Source organism: Oryzias latipes, chromosome 5 (genome assembly GCF_002234675.1).
Source record: "Oryzias latipes chromosome 5, ASM223467v1".
NCBI lineage: Eukaryota > Metazoa > Chordata > Actinopteri > Beloniformes > Adrianichthyidae > Oryzias > Oryzias latipes.
The window spans coordinates 9,179,212-9,198,706 of NC_019863.2; the positions used below are offsets into that span (position 1 = coordinate 9,179,212).

General features: G+C 39.0%; 2 protein-coding genes across 6 annotated transcripts in view; one reads left to right on the plus strand and one right to left on the minus strand.

The window, feature by feature from the left end:
- iffo2 (intermediate filament family orphan 2) overlaps window positions 1-5,161 on the plus strand; it is a 41,468-nt gene extending 36,307 nt beyond the window's left edge. For all 4 annotated transcript variants that reach the window (XM_020703145.2, XM_020703146.2, XM_011474835.3 and 1 more), the window contains one exon: window positions 1,254-5,161. In XM_020703145.2, coding sequence (XP_020558804.1) covers window positions 1,254-1,487 — 234 coding nt within the window. In that variant the 3' untranslated portion in view covers window positions 1,488-5,161. The remainder of the gene's footprint in view (window positions 1-1,253) is intronic.
- A 1,547-nt stretch (window positions 5,162-6,708) lies between these two features.
- terf2ip (TERF2 interacting protein) lies at window positions 6,709-17,896 on the minus strand. Of its 2 annotated transcripts, XM_023954874.1 has the most exons (10): window positions 17,806-17,896; window positions 15,053-15,290; window positions 12,708-12,841; window positions 11,290-11,531; window positions 9,509-9,595; window positions 9,217-9,417; window positions 8,814-9,168; window positions 8,636-8,727; window positions 7,276-7,716; window positions 6,709-7,193 (listed from the first exon to the last, which is right to left on the minus strand). In XM_023954874.1, exons 2-10 carry the CDS (start codon window positions 15,277-15,279, stop codon window positions 6,972-6,974), a joined length of 2,001 nt encoding a protein of 666 aa, XP_023810642.1. In that variant the 5' UTR covers window positions 15,280-15,290; window positions 17,806-17,896; the 3' UTR covers window positions 6,709-6,971. The 2 variants fall into 2 exon arrangements, with proteins under 2 accessions (XP_023810642.1, XP_023810641.1); XM_023954873.1 differs by having other exon boundaries at window positions 8,814-9,417.
- Between the last annotated feature and the right edge of the window lie 1,599 nt (window positions 17,897-19,495).

Here is a 19,495-nt window from a genome sequence, read left to right on the forward strand (position 1 = left end):
ACTGCACAATTTACAGTGCAGCACTGACTAGGCTTTGAAGTTTAGCATTGCAGAGGGACTCTATAACACCCTAGGGCAGGGGTGGTCAAGTGTTTTGTTGGGGCCACAAAGGATGTGTCCAAATTCAAGAGCTGCATCCTTCAATGGCCGCGGCCTTCCAGGCGACGTTGGCCAGGTCCTTTGGACGAGTCCACCCTTTAGATAATTCCAGCTGTTACATCAGCGAATGTCCTGTCGCCTAGCAACCGTGAGTCCCAAACAGAGAGGAGTAGTGAAGCCGGGATGGAGCTCAAAATTTTCCCTGCTTATTTGATCCAACTTTGAATCTTGGAGGTGTAATTATAAAAAGGTGTAATTATCTCCAACTAATTTTTGCTGTATTATCAAGTTCTGCTCTGGAAAAATGTAAAGCAATATTTGCAGCACATTCAGGTTAAAATGGAGTGACGTTCAGAAATTACGGTACTTTTTGTCAAAATATCTGATCATATGATCAAACATCTCCCAGGACCCATAATGGGAAACGTTTGTAGTTAACCAAGTTATTTTTTTAATTTAATGCACGTATGGTTCAAAAAGCATTAAGCATACATTAGCTTAAAGACCCACTCCAATAAAAGTTGTGTTTTTGGTGTTTTTAACATGTTCTTGTGGCATTTTTGATGCAGGACAGTTTTTCAAAAAGATGCCGTTTGTAGGCGTGATGTAGAAAATATACAGGGTGGGCCACATCTTGCTCCGCTCCATTCTACTCCATCCATTTGTAAACAAATAGACCCATGAACTTGCCTGGATCCAAACTGGATAGCTCCAATATTGGTCGACATTTTTATCGCACCATTAGTGTATGCTTGTGGGTGTGAGGGGCTGTAAGATAGCGTGTAATGGGATGGGTGGCAGGAAATGGGACCGAGGTTAGACAGAGGTGAATTTCTGATGAAGCTACAGTTGTTTTTATTTTTTTGGCTAAAAAAATTATAATCCTAGTAAAAAGACCACTGGGAGCACTTTAACAATTGATGATCTGAAGGCGGCTTTAAATTTGAAAGTACTCACAATCTTTAGTGTTCTGTAGTTGACATTTTATTAAATTCCTTGGAGTTTTTGACATAGATTGACAATTCTACTCACTTCAGTTTCATTTTGTTCATCAGTTTCTTTTTTCCAACCTTTTAGAAAGTATTTATATGCTACAGATTTACTCTTTTTGAAAAAGCCTTTCCGAGCTCTCGATGCATTTTGTTCTCCTTCAGATGGAACTGGCCACAGCAAAGAGCGACATGAACCGCCACCTGCACGAGTACATGGAGATGTGCAGCATGAAGAGAGGCCTGGACGTGCAGATGGAGACGTGTCGGCGAATGATTAAAGGCGGCAGGAACTCTCCTTCGTTCAGTTCCGGGGCCAGCAGCGACTCAGGGAACACAGATGAGATCCAGGACGAGATCTCAGACAAGGACGCAGAGGCCGAAGTCCCTGTTAGTTGATGGTCCGCCTCGTTCGTTCCTTGCGCTGTGCGGCCCCATTGGCCACAGGGGTTCAAACGCGGGTGGAGCCATAACTGATTTTTGGTGAAACAACCCAATTGTGGGGTAAAGTTGGGGTTCAGGCCCAGAACTGGTGCTTTTATACTTCTTTGGTTGTTTAGAAAGTTGTGTTTTGTGGGTAGGGGTCGTTGACTTTGCTTTATATGGAGAAACAAGTGAATTTAAAACCCAAACTGAGCTCCTTTCCTCTTTGCCGCCTCACTTAATCCGTGTCCAGGATTTTACCTCCAAATACAGAACTATTTTTTTTAACTGGCAGAGAAACGTTTTTACCCCATTCATTTCCTTTTTTTCCCTAATGAATTAAAAGACTAACTGTATGAGTCTATTTTAGTTTATAGAGTAGTAGGGCCACTACTACTCAAGGAATAAGGAATAAAGGCAAGGAATAAACAAACAAACAGAGAATAATGTTGTAAAATTATGAGAAAAAGACATAAATTTACAACAATAAAGTGATACAATTAATGAATAAAATTCAATGATTTTCAGTCGTAAAATTAAGAGAAAAAAAGTAAATATCATGCATTTTTTAAAAAGTCGAGCTAATATATCACAGAAATGTCCTAAAAATAAAATCCTTAAATAGTGAGAAAAAAGTAAACATTTCAAAAGAAAAGTTGGGCAATTGAAAAAAAAATCCATAATTTTAATTTTAAAGGAATAACATTAAGAAAACAAAATTAGAAATGTTATTAAAAAGATAAAGTATATAAAAAATTTAACAATTCCTAAATATAAAGTCATAAGGCAACATTTTATAAAGTAGTCATAAAACAAAGAAATTCAACAATTTATTGATAATTCATAAATTCTTGCTTCAAAAATTAGCAATATTACAAGAAAAAAGTCAGAATTTAAAATAAAAATTTATGTTTATCTTTTATAATGTTTCAACAGAAAGTTGAACTCATGAATCTTGCTGAATTTACTTCTTTTTTGTAGAACTGTAACTTTTTCCCCCCTAAAATTATCATTATATTAAAAAAAATATGGCCTTTTCACGTAAAATGTGGTCCTTATGAAAAATAAATTTACGATTTTTTCTCATAAAATATCGACTATTTTATCATAATTGAATCGCTTTATTTTAATACAAGTTTAACTTTTCCTCATAATTTTATGATTTGTTTGGTCATATATTAATTTTAGAAATTTTTCTTTTATGTTGACCCTAATACCCTGTTGTATAAAACAAATGCATTTTTACTTTTTTTTTTTTTCATTTTTTGGCGACTTTTTGCATTAGCATCAATTTTAGGGTAACTTTGTGTTTATTTCGGGTTTAACGAGTCTTTTTCTGCCAAAGATAATTGGAAACAGAAGATGGAGTTCTGTTTTTCTCCAAGGAAAATCTGCAGACTTGCCAAAGTGGACAGAGGAAAGGAGCCCAGCCTTTGGATGCATCGGTGCACTACTGAATTTCTATGCAATTTAGCTGGCCTTATATTTTTGTACTGGCCATCACCCTCGCTAATTTCTCTAAAGAAACACTAAAGAATCTCAAGCAAAGCAGGTTTTTTTTTCCTAAATATATCGAAAGTCTTGTAATAAACTTTGTTATTAAAATAAGCATCAACTGGAACATTTCCCTCCATACTTTATTCATTTATTGGAGGGATCTTTTTCTTTTCGGCTGTGTTTCTTGCTGCCGTTTCAGAGGAAATATTGCTTCTTCTTTTTTTTTTTGTCTCCAGTTCACATCCATTTCTAGAATGCTGTGTCAGAGACATACCAATGCTTTCTGCAAAGCTTTTAAGAAGTTTTGTTTGTGAAAAATCTTTTTTCTTCATTTTCTTTCCTGTTTTCAGCAATAAATGAACAAGAATGGTTGTTCATTTGGGCATTCAAATAAAAAAAAGTAGGTTTTTCTTTAAATATATAAAAGAAAAAAAGATAGTATTTTACTACATGGCCTCTAGACAGGAGAAAAGGAAATTCAGTTTGGAAAAATGATCTACCTTATGGTAAACTAATATAAACATTCGACTAAATTTCGAGCACAAAATCATCCCTTTGCCGTACATGTTATGAAGGGCAAAGAAAAATCAGCTGATAAACTAATCAAGCTTCATGAGAACCTGGTCAGGTTCTTCTGTCTGATGTCAGAATTGAAGGAACCGGTTCCAAACACGACCCGGATCACATGTTCGAAGCAAAAGCAAAAAAAAACTTTCTAGGACCTTTTCAGCAAAACCCAAAGCGACATTTGACAAATCTTTTCTGTGACATTCTATTTACCAATGCTCATTTCATTGCTGCTACTGTGCGAGCTAAACCATATCCTGCTGCAGGGGTCTAGTCCAGCTTTCTCTTTTCAAGAGGAGCAACCATGAGACAGTGCTGAGGGCTGCAGGCATGTGTTCACAAACACCCCAGAGGCCTTTGCGTTTAGACGACAGACTGCGATGTGTCTCAGTTAGGCTTTTTTTCAGTGCAGCAGAACCGGATCGACGCATGCAGACAGGCGTTTGCTTTACAACCTACCGTTTGTACGGTTTGCTGGATCAAAGTGCCACTTTTATCCTGAAGTTTTCCAGTGACTTTGTTAGAAATGGGGCCATTTGTTTGTTGCTCAGGCATGCCGATGGAAAGAAAAGAAACCTTTTTTTTTCTTACAAAAACAAATGCTGTTTTTTGAAAAAAAGCTGCAATATAGGCTGTGCCCTGTTGTTAAATCAAAACTGTCTTTCCTAATCCTTTATCTTGTTTGTTTGAACCACTTTTTTATTTTTATTAATATGTGACACAATAACAAAGACGACTGAGGAAGAGTCTCCCTCCCTCCCTCATAACATTTTATGGAGTTTATATGAAAACCAGCCTGATGAGTAACAAGGATCCATTCTTTCTGTGAGATCGGAGCTTATTACACCGTACATAATGCCTGTGATGTCCAGGAACAGCAGCTTCACCGCCCGCACCGCGCTCAGACCATCACTCCAACCAGCCGACCAAAGCAAATGTCCTCCAAGACGTAAAGCAAGCTCAGAATCCTGACAACTCTGGACAGACGTGGATTGTCGTGGACTCTGAACACAAAGGGGGTTCTGCCTTTTATATCTGAAGGACTGTGTTAAATCCTCTTTTTCCATGGGAAGGGTCATTTCCACTCCCCTGTGTCAAGGAAATGCTCTTTTTGCTGAATGTAGTTTGATTTGAGGCGCCTTTTTAAAGCTAATCAAACCACAGGGAGCTGTCAAAAACCCAGGGAAACACGGTGTACCTGTTACTAGTCCTCAACACCCCAGTCTGTGATGTATGTAAACTCAGTCCTGATGGACGTGAATGTCTCATACGGGAAAGGGAATTTATACTTGAGGCCTTTATCGGTGAAGTGGTCATTTCCATAGGCTGTTATGATCACTTTTGAATTTTGTAGACATGACTGGGAGGTAAAAGTGGCCACAATATTTGGTTTAAAGACTCCTGTGTATCTGTGGGATTTCTTCATCTTTATTGAAATGACAAAAGTACTTCATAAAGTACTTTGGTCCTCTTTGATTCAGGTAAACTGTAATCCTATGGGTCCAGGGTAGACTTGCTTTCAACTTTATGAATGTACTCAGTTAATATTGGGGCAAAATAAATAAAGTGGGATTGGTTAAAAAAAATAGCTCACAGGATCCGTTTATTACTTTTCTACTTCTCTTTTATTTTGCATTTGTATCATAAACTCTGTAATATATCTTAATAGTCTGCCACCTTGGAGCATTTTTTAGTAACTTTCTAATTTGCTTCAATAATTTACCTTTTAACAGTTTTAGTGGCAATACTTCATATTATTTTTTCTAGTATAACCCCACCTTTTTCAGATATTTTTTACACAATAATTTCTCAATAAATCTTAAATTGTACAAAAATCCTGAGAATTAAATGTAATGTTTTTTTTACTAAAAAAATGAAATAAATTGAGACAATTTTATGTTTTTTATAAAATAGGTAAAATATGTAAAATTAAAAATGAATAAACAAAAATTATTAATTAAAATAGCAACTTTGCTGTTGGTCTAATATCCATAGCAACCATTTTATGTTTCGGTCGCCTGGGGATGACAAACAGGTTTATGCACTTTTTAGACGAATCGGCAAAAGAAAACATTTGGATTTCCTCAGCAACAAAGTTTTTTTGTTAACCATGCCCACAGTCCTAATAGGTTGATATATGTATAGTTTCTGAGTTTGTGCATTAAATATTCACAATAATCTGGTAAAAAATCTGCACGCAACAATTTTTGCCCAAAAAATTTATTTGAATTAATTTTTTTTTTTATAAACCATCAATGTTTTCATCTTCAGAAGACAGTAGTTTCAAAAATGATTGCCGCAAAACGCTCATTTCAATGAGATTTTAACTTTTTGAAATTGATGACGTCATATCCACAGTCTAAAAAAAGTAGTAAAAGTAGTGAGCATGGTGTCCGAATTGCTTTAAAAATCCATGGGACTACATAGTCTTTTAGTGGTTAGGGTGGGAATCCGGACATATCCCAGATGATTTTTTTGGGGCGAAAATTCAAGATGGCGGCCACTTTCAAAGGTCAACGAAACCTCGGTTTTGGTTGTAGACTTAAGCCAGTCTTGTGTGTGAAATTTTGTGAAGATCGCCCAAACCAAAGTCTTCTTTTTCTACATTGTGTGAAAATTGCAGAATTTCACAATTTGCCACAAAAACCTGTAGGTCCTGTGGCCATCCCATAATAAGTTTAAAAGTTCCCATGGATATCCCTAAAACGTGTGTTTTAGTTTCCTTAGTAGATTTAAAATACTTTTTTGAGCCCCACAAAATTCTAGCCCTATTCCTTTTTCAGCCGCTGTGATGTCATCACTTATTGTGTGTATGTGTGTGGGGGGGGGACTATATCACTAAGCCCAAAATTCATTTTCACCAGTTACTAGGAACATGTACATTTCTGCGCCTTCGCAAACTTTCAGCATGACTGGCAAATTTGCTGGTGAGTTTACAGACTAATGATGGTTATTTGAAAAAAACAACACATATATTTATGTATTTTTTAGATAAATATCTAACCATCCATATCTAAAATATATCTATTACTATTTTTTCCACTGACTTTAAATTCGGCCACATTTGATTTAGTTTTATTTTAGACTTAGCCCATTTTTTTTTTAGTATCAGTAAAAAAAATGGAAAAATAAATAAATAATAAAATTCAGAGGTTTATTATTAACGGTTTCCAAACATAAAAGCATCAATAAAAACCGGCTTAAAGAGAGAGCTCATCGTCACAGACATCAAGGTCCGTTCATTCCTGCGTCATTAAAAATGTTCCACATTTTACCCGTTCACTCGTCTTCTCGTCCCTCAAACCTGATGGGCGTAAACAGCAACACTTTGCTGTAAAGCATCAGGACACATAAAGATATCTAATGAAATTCCACAGACAAAAACAAAGCCTCCAATCAGCCCTCCACCTCCAGGAACACCATTCTCTTGGCCACGCCCTCCTCCCCGTGTTTCTCCTGCAGCTGCTGCCGGATGACAGGATCAGCTGAGAGCAGGAGACTGTCGTCACGGCGACTCCAAATCGGGACAGAAAGAGAGGAGGGGTTCAGCAGCAGGTCTAGAGCGGCAGAGAAGTTTCCGCTGGTCTTTAGCAAAGCCTTGGTGACACTAACCAAGTCCTAGAAGGGAAGACAGAAGAGGACAACTGTTGGTGGTGCAGTCATCTGGGTTGTATCAGAACAGCTAAAGTAGCATCACTACCTGCTGAGTCTGGACCATCAGCTCTTTGATCCGCTGTTTGTCCTCCTCTAGCTGCACTTGAGTGAAGGACAGAGACGCGTCTTTGCTGGCTGAGTGTTGGGGGTTGGATGGAGCCGCTGAAGCGTCCCCGGCGACACGCTCAGAGTCGCCTCCCTGTGATTCGCTGTCGAATATGAACAGGTGGGCCTTCGAGGTCACGCCGGCGGGCTCAGAGGCGGCCGGCTTGGCGGCTGCGGGATCGGAGGGGCACGTGTCTGGTACACAGTTGGAGCTGGAAGCCGAAGACTCCGGCACATTCCCGTTTGGGCTGGATGCGGTTTTGGGGCTGGGTTGCGTGGGCCTCGGATCTGCAGCCGTCTCTGCGGGTGGAGGGAGCAGTTCTGCTGACGTGGCTACAGTTTCAGCAGAGTCTTCAACAGTCGGATCGTCCTCTTCATCACACTAAAGCATTAAAATACGACATTAATGACATTTATTTTATTTAATTAAGACAGTCAGCAAAAACCGGGTACCTAAAATATAAATGGGGTGTCTGCAGATCTTTAAAAGTCTTAAATGGCTTTAAAAAGCATGAAACTGTCTTAAATTCTGGTGGATGGGTCTTAATTTTTATTCTCATCACTGTGATGTGACCTCATGTCATTAAAAACAAAAATTTCCATAAGATGGTCAAAAATCCTCAAACCTCAGCGAGCTAATTAGCTTGTGCTCATCCATGCGGAAAAATGCAAAATCGGGGAGAAATGGCTGGAAAACTGGGATTAAGGGTAGATTTTTCGGTGAGTGGAAACCTTAATGAAGCAAACTACGGTTTACCGAAAGACCGAAACTCGGCCTAAATGAGATCATGGCGATCAAATCAGATATGAAGAGCAAGAAGCAGCAAACTCCAAGCTAGGCCTGCACAACAAATAGCAAATTTATCATCATCGCGATATCAAGCTGTGCAATACGCACATGTTAACATCCCCATATGATGTTTGCCTTCTATGTAGACTAGGAGTAATTCTTATTTAAATTAAACTGTTGTAGTGAAAAAGAAATTGTGTTTTTGGTTGTTTTGCCATTTGTTCATGTATTGCAAGTTATGTTGTCATGGCAATACTGATCACTAATATCGGAAATCCTGATTTTTCCGTCATATTGTGCAGCCCTACTCCAAGCCGTTTGTTTCCTTTTCTTTGTACATAACGTCTTAAATGAGATTTTTAAGTCTTCCAAAAAAGTTCTTCTGGAATTCAATCAATCCTGATAAAGCATGTGGACAGAAATTTTGGTCTATTTAAGTTTCATATAGAAGAATAATGGCAGCCCTGCTGGGTTTAGGGTTAGTAATCCTGCAGATCAGAATTCAGTCTACCTCTGACTCAAACTCCCTTGTTGCCAGTTCCAGAATTCCCAGCTGCCTCTTTGGTTTCTTCTTGTCCTTCTGCAGCGCTGACTTGGATTGATCTAAAAAAACATGAACAGAGATGAGAGAGTTCAGTCTTCAGTCTCACAGAATTCAGAACAGTCATATTTACTGATGTGTGTGGAACCTGCTGGTGTTGTTTTCCGTTCTGCTTTGGTTTCGCTCTGTTCTGCTGGAGTCTCTCCCGCCGCCGCTGCTGCGATGTTTCTTCTGGCTCTCTTAGGAAGCGGCTGCTCTGTTTCTGTGCTTCTTTGAAGAGCAGCTTTAACTGGTGTCGTTTTCTTTGATGGCTGAGGAGAAGCCGCCGCGCTGCTGGAGGACGACCGGAGTTTTTTCCCGTAGTGCTCAGGGGACGCCGCCGCAACCTCGAGTTCCAGTTTCCGGCGTGTCATTGGCCTATCCAGGGTGGGTGAGGCCTCCTGTTTGTCCTTCAGTTTTCCAGGAGTCGCCGCTTTGGGAAGAGACTCCGGCTGAAGGGGAGGAGAGTCTTGCAGCAAACTTTGTTTGGTTGGGATATCAGCTGGTTGAGGTCCATCTCTGTCTGGAGAACTGGGCTGGGCGTCTGCTGGCAGCTCAGCACTGGGATCCTCAGTAGTGGAGCAACGAGATGCTGGAACTGTCATGGCTTGTGATGGCGCGCTTTGCTCTGCCGGTCCATCCGTCTGCTGGCTCTCACTCCCCGATTCTCTAGAAGAGGTTGATTTATGCGCGTCTGCATTTGTTCCACAAACCTGCAGTAAACCAATTGTGCCCAAGAGAATTCAGCCAAGTTAGTTAGAACTTCACAAAAGAGGATCATCAAAGATTCACACATGAAATTACCTTTTCGGATTCCTTTGATTGTTTCTGTGGAGAAGCAACAGCTGCTTCTGCAGGGATCTCAACCTCCAGGACAAGATCCTCTTCATCCTAAAACAGACAGAAAATGAGCTGTAAGTGACTCTAAAGATATAAATAACAAAGCTAGATTTGTATATTAGCATCATTATTATGATATAGGTGGTTGGGAATGTCTTGATATTAAGGTTTGTATTAGCTGCCACCTAGTGGTAGGGTTTCAGTACTGCTATAAATGCAAGAAAATATTAATGCTATATATTATTTTCTTATATTCGTTTTATTTATTTGTCATCTATCTTTTATGTATTTTACTGTCCTTTGTACATTTGTGACATTGTTTTAATTCTTTTTTTATGATCATAAAGCCCTGTGGTGCCCCGATATTGTTCTAAAGTGCTGTTTAAATAAAGTTTCAGACAACCTCAGGTGATCAAAGAGCAGCACAGACTAAACACCATAAATTAACACAATACAATAAAACAAAAATCATAAAAACAATAAAAGTTAAGAACTAAAAAAATACAAAATAAAATAAAATAAATGTAAACGCATTTAAACAACATTTAAGGTGGAAAGTTAAGGAAGTTGAACTCAGATTTTGAGTAGAGATGGGTCTTCAATGAACCACATTCTGACCAGCTCTGATCTGTTGGTTTTGGGGGTGTGGACCTGCATTTGATCAGAAAATGAAGGGAGCAGTTCTGCTGACGTGGCTACAGTTTCAGCAAAGTCTTCAACTCTGGGAAGTTTGAGGTGGAAGTTAAGCACCAAAGAAATAGGAACACATCATTTTCTTGTTGTAGCTAAAAGGCGAGCTGCTGCATTCTTACAAATGATGCAGCAATCCCAGCAGTAAAGAGGTTCATACACGGCCTCTGAATCCGACTGCAGTCCGGAGGACCTTCACATAGCGGCTTGGAAATGTTCACGTTTTCTCTGAAGCCTTTCTGAGGCGGCCCTGCTTCAGCTTTAGGTCACAACCAGGTCCTGAAGCTGCAAGACAGCCCCAGACTATCGCACTACCACCACGTTGTTTTTCTGAAATACTAGGATTCTTTCATACCAGATGCCTTGGGACGCGATTTCCCATCATCCTCAGCAGTTTTCCCAAAAGTCTTGGGAGATAATCTGGATATTTCCAGGCACAACTTTGACAAACTTAATGATCTGTTTCCTATGAACTTTGAGCTCGGCCAAGGCAAGTTTTTGAGGGGTCTTCAGCAACTTTAACTGTGGAGCTGCACATCTTTTCCATCTCACCAATGTCAACAGATGGATATAAATGACTTTTTTTTATTCATTGGACCACACTTTGATCTAAACACTAAAAACTTTCTAAACTTTAAGACAAAAAACCTCAGTCCAGCAGCTCTGCACAGACCACCCAATTTAAAACCAATAAAGTTGGTTAGCTTTTGATTTTTCCTTCTAGAATCTGAGTGCTATAGGATTCAGGGATGACTCATTAAAGAAAGCCTGCTCCCAGGTTGGAACCTGCAGGTTCATCTGGGACTTTTCCACGTCATCTTCATCTAAAAACAAAGCAGTTGAAGTACAGAGCCTCAGGTCACCCTGAAGAGCTGAAGGAATCTCTAAGATTGTGCCGCAAATATATTCAAATCTCTCCTTATTTAATGAGAAAATCGACTTGATGGTTGGAGTAGATTATTAAGCTTTGCATTAGGACTGCTGCATGACTAATTTTTACAGAGTTTCTGCTAGAATGTGTGTGGGTATATTATTATTTTTAGTCTTAATTTGACCTTAGTATCGTCTTCTTCTGCTTTGTTTCCTTCTTGCTTTTCGGTTGATTCAACTTTCACAACTTCCGGCTGCTTCTTGGCCAGTCGGTCTTTGTATCTGCACTTCATGGACTGCCAGCTGTGGTGAGTCACGCGCTGCTGTTCCATCTCCCGCCAAAGGCGATTCCCGCCGATTTCTGCCTTCCGGGTGCTGACATATTCCAAGATGGCCGTATCGTCATCAGAGGTGTAGGCAAGCCTTCCTTAATTCAACAACAGAAACCAAAAGACAAAAAAGTTTGTTTTTTTTTTAACCTAACCCTGGTTCATAAAATGTTCAAAGATACAAAAAAGTAGGTCGGCACAATAAATCGCAAAATCTTCATTATTGCGATATATCGCAAAAGTCGGCAAAAATTGCATTAATTGGTAAACGTGCTAAAAAAATCTTATGGCAGCTTGAAGTATTTAACGAATGAGATAAATCCATTTACCGTATTTTCATGGACTATAAGTCGCTCCAGCCCAAAAATGCATTATAAAGTAGAAAAAAACACAGATAAGTCGCACTGGACTATAAGTCGCATTTTGACGGGAAATTTATTTGACAAAATCTGAGACCAAGAACTAATAACTTGCACAACCTCATATGACACAATCATAGCAGACTGTTTATCTCATAATTTCACAGTAATTCTTTCTCATAATTATTTATTTATTCTTTTCATGAAGCATCATTGGCTAACTAATACTCTGTTTTCATCCTGTATTTGTAGAAACAGTTGTCATTTTTATTGCATTTCTGAATCTATGAAATCATTGGAAAATAGAATATTATGTTGTTAGCCTTCAAGATCTTACTGTAAAAAAAAGTTTGCTGATTCTCTGAGTCACTTAACATACTCTTAACACTTAACATACCTCATACATCAAATTGACCCAGAAACATCATCTCTGTTCCTCACAAATGAACATAACAGGAGGGTTAACAATGTATTTATTTCAATTTATTTCTAGTATAAGTCGCACCCCTTGCCAAACTATGAAAAAAAGGGCGACTTATAGTCCGGAAAAAACGGTATGCATTTGAGACATAGGATGGACTCCTTTACATCATTGACCAATCAGACGGAGCCCTTTTTTGTTAGATGCTCGCCTCCTAAGGAGGCATTTGGAGTATAATGCAAGTTGTGTTGACTTTTATTCAAATTAAACCGCTGTAGTGAAATGAAAATGATGTTTTGAGATGTTTCACTATAAGTTTATGTATCCCAACTTATATCGTCATCACAATATTGATCATTGATATAGCAAATCGGGAGTTTTCCTCATATTTTGCAGCCCTACAAGAAAAGAATTGACTTCATTTGACTAAACCTATAGGAGTTTGAACATCAAAGATACAGGAAAGGGACAAGAACCTAAATAGTCTCGAGTACCTCCTGACAGTCTGGGACAGGCCGCTTTAGTCCTGTCCTTCTTTGGCACATCGACAGGATTGAACCTGTAGTCTTCTACACTCAGCTGTTCCTCCTTCTCAATGCAGTCAAGAATGTACTGAGTGGAAACATACCTGGAAAACAGAAATCTCTCTTTTAAACACCAATTTAGGAGTTTTCTTTTATAATGAGCAACCTTAGAAAAAACGGACACATATATTCAGACATTTTTCTGATTAGATTAAAGTCAGAAGCAACCACTGAAGGACAAATGAGGGCTTACATTAAGAACAACATACATTATTCATACATTAAGAAAAATCATACATCAACAACAATCAATAACAGGGCTCCAGACTAACTTTTTTCACTAGGAGCACAGTGGCCCCCAACTGAAAATTTTAGGGGCACAACCAGAAAATTTAGGGGCGCATACCGTAAATCAACATTCTAACCAAATCTACTAATTTCCACTGTATTGTGAATAAATACTTTAATAATAGATGCAGAAATTACAATGCGCTGTTTCAAATTCAGTGTCACATTTTAATCTGCACTTTTGAAGATGCAACAACAAGGTAAACTGACAGAAGAAGGTAAACTGTAAAAGAACGGGCGATGTTCACTGGATATCAGAACAATCGATACAGATACCTGAGATCAGAGAAAGGCTCAAAAACTGATGGAAATTTATCTTGGTGACACCAAATAAGTGCAGCCAAGAAGCACAATAAGCGTGTTTGAGATCACCCAGGTGGACGCAACGCTGTTCAGATCACCTGGTGAGACATATATTTTTGTTTTTGCTCCAACATCACCTGTCAATCATCACAAAAATATCAGGAGAAAGGGGCGGGAGCAGCAAGGCTCCAACCTACCGAACGCAGCTGGAAATTTAGTACTGCACTGACTGAAAGCTGCCCTATGACTACAAAACAATGCATTATGGGACATGTGTCCTGATGGGTTTTTGTAGTTAATTGAGAAATTGAAATAATTTAAAATACTAATTGATTAAAAATAGGCTACATCCATTACAAAACATTCAAATAAATATAAAATATATAATAACACGGATCATACTGATGGGGAGAGAAATATTAAAACTAAATTGAACTGAGCTGCTGGTTCATCTCAAACACGTCTATCGTTGCATTTTCTCCACGTGTTTTAAGTGCGTCTAAGGCTAATCTTGTTGTTGTTCGCACGTGTTTAAAGTTCAAGCCCCGTTAGCTGTCACGCATGTAGGTGTGGGACATTTATTTTCCTCAGCTGACCCGACTCCCGCGGGAGCGGTGTGCTGCCGTAACACAGCCGTGCATAAACCGTTTGGTTGGGGGGATGCGACGCTGCGCGCTTAACCGTAACCCCCGTAACCTCCGGGCCTGTGCGGCCCAGAGAAAAGTTCAGCACGGACTGCATGCATTTAGAAAATTACGGGTGAATGGATACGTTCTAAAAATTAAAGTAAGGAACTCCTTCATGTGTTCTGGGGAGGGGGCTGTCAGGTCTCCTGCTTTCAAGCCCGGTCATTGTCACGCCCCCAATAGTCATTTACTCCACTGTGATTGGTTGGTTTGTCAGCTCCGCACACGACAATGAAAAGGTGTCATTCATACAAACTGGCAGGACGCATTAAAATTAAACTTTCATTTCAAGGTGGGGGCCACAAATAGCCCGCGGGCCGCGAGTTTGAGACCCCTGCTGTAGACTGGCACTGGTACACCAGCCGCAGGTCGGAAGAACGAATCAATAGTTCGCTTGCTCATAGCTCAGACGCACATATCAGTTTGTGATGATATTTGTCTCCGTTTCCTTCCCACAGATGTTTACGCTCGCTCGATTATCCCTAGGCCCCTCCCCCTACACGCATTTTAGCCACTTAAGCGAGTGTGTGCTCTCGTCTCATGAGTATGTGTGCGAATTTGTGTGTGTTTGCGTGTGTGTGCGCTCGTGTCTCATTGATTATTTCATTGATCATTGACGTGCCCCTTCCACATTTAATGTATAAAAAAAACGTAGGGTGGGGGAGGCAAATTTACTGGTCGCACATGTGCGACTGGATGTAAAATTCAGTCGCACACTCACAAATTTTGGTCGCAAAATGCGACCAAATGGTCGCATTTTGTCTGGAGCCCTGAATAAAAGAAGGAGGGTGAAATGAACCCCACATGATTCAAATAATCGGGGTTTTGATAAAATGTCCCAGAAAACAACACAGCTGTTTTGATTTGGGCTAAAAACGACACAATCATAGTTCAAAGATCACTGGGGACGCTTTTTACAGTAGATCACAGATGATCAGAGTGGGACTTTTGCTAAAGGCGCTTCCCTCTCATACGTACAGGTGAGCGTCAGATTCGGAAACAGAACTTCTGTCCTTCGGATCCATCAGCAGTATGGCTCCTGGCTGCTGGCTGCTGCACATCAGCCCTCCTCCAGCTTTGATTTTCGGCTGGAGCTGGCGTTTGGTGGGTCCCGGCCGCAGGAAGAAAGACATGGGCTCCCCATCCACAGTCAGAAAGAGGACTGGGGAGATGGACTGGGCCGCAACTTGCTGTCTGGTTGGCATGGCGAGAAGTCCTGATGAAAGAGGGAAAAAAAAAGAAAGAAGTCAATTTGTTCCAGTTTATTGCAACAGCAAGACAGTAGAAAAGGTATGAGGGATTGGATAGTTTTTCCTTTAACCTGTTTGATTCATTTGGTCAGACTCGGTTTCTTTGAAACAAACTTTTGCTTCATCATCTGGACAAAAACTTTCCAAAATTTATGCTTTTTAAAAAAAACAACACAAAAAAACAACTTTTGTCTAATCCACTGTCCTCCGCTACCGCCATGCAAAGTCGGTGCAGGCTCTGTAGCCGTTACCATGACAACGCATGGTCAAATGGTCCATTTTTTTGTGAAAAATTATTTAAACCTAAAAAAAAAACAAAAAAAAAACCAAGATGAAAGTACTAAGAATGAATTAAATATTAGTTTCTTTTGTAGACGACCACGGTATGAGCGGGAGAATGCCTGTCAAAGCGCGCCTCATCAAAAATGAACAGACTTTGTGGAAGCAACTGTCCTCTGCTTTGCGTCCGACGGTTCAGGCTTCCACTTGTTCCATCCAATATACGATTATGCACACCTCGCTGGGCATTGTGGGTTTTTTGTAGCATTACCTTTGTAGTATTACTACGCAAGTAGACTACAAGATTAAAATGCCACCAATTTCAATCATTTTTCCTGACAAATGAACATTTTGCTCACTTAAACCAAGACATGTCTATGTAACTCAATGCAGTCCCAAAACAAACATGGAAAATCAAAGTGGCTGTGCTTTCTCACAAGCACAGGTGTGTTCAGTGTGTTTTCATACAGAGTAGTTTAGCCAAACTGTCCGAAGTAAAAGGTATTACACTTTTCATTAGTATAATAATAAAATAACATGCTGTACTTAATAAGTATAAGTACAGCAAGTACGCTATAGAGCATGTTCGCGTAGTGCAGGAAGTAGTAAACTTCAAGTATACTTCTTCACTTTTAGTAATAGATCAAGTGTCCTAGTTGTACACTTAGACTACTTTTTGCTAAGCGCAAGTCTAAAAAAGGAGATTTTTAGGGTTTAACGATTAATCAACTTTATTGATTGATTGATTGATTTTCATTTCTACGATCCAACCAGTTCCGCCCGAGGCAAGTTAGTCATTGAATTTAATATAACAGATGTATAGCATTATAAAATAGTTTCAAAGTGAAATAAATTGATTGTATCGATATTAGAAAATACCATTTGCATTTAGGCATGGTAGGTTTATTTTACTATAAAACATAAAAAATGACCAAGTGCATCACATTAGACAAAAAAATGTGACTTCAGAAAAACTGATCAGTCTGTCATTCAAGTCCAATGTGTGGAAACGCTGAATTTAGCAAAGACATGTGACCACACAATATTGTTTTCCCTTTGAATTATTTGGATGTGGATAAACAACAGTGGGCTGAACTTTATTAAACTAAAATGTGGATGGATTTGCCATTAATGTTTGTTTACTTGTTTGTTTGTACACATAATGAATTTACATTTGATTAACTTGCATGGAATCTGGAAAACTTCACCTGTTCAGTATCCAGGTATTTTTCTCTGAGTCACACTGGTGGAAGTTTTGGCTAAAGATGTTCAGGATCCATTTTAGGTCAGTGAATCGGATCAAATCGGATCATTAAAAATGAGCCATCCATTTGTTTGTCGTTTGTGACACATTGTGGGAAAATAAACTAAACCAAACCAAAACAAACCAATATCGACTATAAAAAGAATCAAATCGTTGGTAAATTACACTCCTAGATCATTGGTCAGAAATGTTGACATACTGTATTTTGTAAGGGGTTGATTTTGGACACTTAGAATACAGAACTAGCTTATGGGAGCCGGTTTAGCTCGTGCTGGTTTGCGGCGCCTTCCATCCGTGGAACCAGGGTTCGAATCCGGGCTGCTCCCTATTCCCTTCTCTACTTCTGTGCCGGTCCCAAGCCCGGTTGCTTTGAGAGGGTTGCGTCAGGAAGGGCATCCGGCGTAAAACATTGCCAAATTTACCATGCGACTTGTTCGCTGTGGCGACCCCTGATGGGAAAAGCCGAATGAGAAAGAAGAAGAATACAGAACTAGCTTGATTATTTGGACTGTGTGTCCAAGTTTCCTTTCGAAATAAATGGAAACGTTGAGATGAGTTAACCCAAGCAGGTGTTTACCCTTGTTTTTCGCAGCATTATTTCAGACTTCATTATCATTATCGGAACGAATAGATAGAAGAAGAAGAAGAAAAAGGGGAGGGAGGGGGGGGGGTAATGTGACTTTTTTATGGACTGCAGGTTAAGGCGTACAGCAAACACTGTGTGGTATGCGGTGACCGTTACTTTAGAAGCTTTCAGATGGGCACTTCTTCTTCGTCTTGATGCGTAACTGAAACAAATCTGCCCGTTTGCTGAAAAAAAGCTGCACAGCGAAATTTTCTTTAGCTGTCAGGGATGCTGCCTCGCCATGGCCACTCTTCTCTTTGTAAAGAAAGCTATAAAGACACTACTAAGATTAGAAATTCTTTTGAAAACTCACCTTTTAACGATGCACCGGACTAAACTTTGCGCCAAGAACTCAAGCAAAACATGGTTAACTTCCGGGACTTAGTTTCTTCGTCGATAGTGGAAAAAAAAAAAACCTCAACAGCGCCCCTAGTGATCATCACTGTCACAGACACGTCGGCCGAGTTGGGAAATTTATTAAATCTAAATAATACCTAAATGTTATTATTATTATTATTATTATTATTATTATTATTATTATTATTATTATTATTATTATTATTATTATTATTACTCCTTTATTTCAAATGTGACCAGAATACAGAAATTCAATTTGTAATAATAATGATAATAATAAAAATGAAATATTGTCATATTTTTATTTACAAGGAATATGCTTCTCTTGTTCAATACATTATTACCCATTATACTTAACCTCAATAACCGGAACCAGCTTCAAACTCAGCCTTACATCATCATACAAATGTCCAAAATCCGTTTTTTAGAATAAGGTATCATGTGATCTGGCCCTCTCATTGTCGGTAGTGTGTGAGGACATGAGTAATTTGTGGTTAAAATCATCACGAGTGTGATGACATCCATGCATTTTTCCTGCACTGCAGTGGAAAATGTGACCGCAGCTGTGACCACACAGTCTGCATTTGTCCCATCTGCTGATGGGTCATTTCACTTTTTTTAAACTTTTAACCTTTGTGCCTCATTATCACTGTTAATAAAGATAACATTAAGAACTAGTCAAATATGCAAAAAAATAGAAAAACAGGACACAATACTTAAAACAGAAATGTGTGAAAAGATAAGAACTGATCAAAAGTTTATTTGATTCCAGGATTATTTAACTTTTTTTATTTAGCCTTCATTTTGACTCAATTTGTTCATTGTTGTGTTAATTTTTTATTTAAAAAAGGCATGAAATTAGTTTTTTTGTTAATGAGAATTTTAAATAGGTGTTTTGTCATTTAAGAAAATTTTTTAAGGATATTACAATTAAGCTCTATTTGAATCAACTCCAAATGAATTTGAACCAGAGGCTGTGAACAAACAGGGAGAGTGTGTTTACTCTGTAACCTCCCCAGCCTTGCCTCCTTCACAGTCCTGACAACTACACTGTTGTCATTGGCCTCTGTTCCTCTCCTACCTCAGCTCAACCAGCTGAAAAAACAGCAAACTGAAGTGCTACAGACCCCCCCCCCCCCCCAATCAACTGTGTTTAGATAACCTGCAATTATTACACAGATCCAAAGATATGTTCTATCTTGAACCCGCTGCCCTGAAATACTCATCTAATGTCAGTGCTGTACAACAGTGATAAGCTGATGCTAACACCACTGAAAGACTGCAGATCCAGGTGACACTGTTTTTGCAGCTTTTGGTTTGGCTCAAGAAAATCCCAAACACTAGAGAGAGCTGTTGCACAATCCAGCAACAGCAAAACAGTCAAAAATAAATAAATTAATAAAAAGCTTGGATTTCTAGCAATTGGTTTGGGTGACAGAACTCTGCAGGAGTCTTTAACACAGATTATGCTTGGTAACCACATGTCTGTTACACCTAAAAAGCCTGTCTATACTTTTACAACATTGCGCTGCGACAAAAAGCTGTTTTTAGTTACGCTATTGAAAGGAGATTTGATCTATTGTTGATCCAAATATAACTCAGATGCATATGTAAAAATACTACATTTTTGGGATGCAAATAAGAAT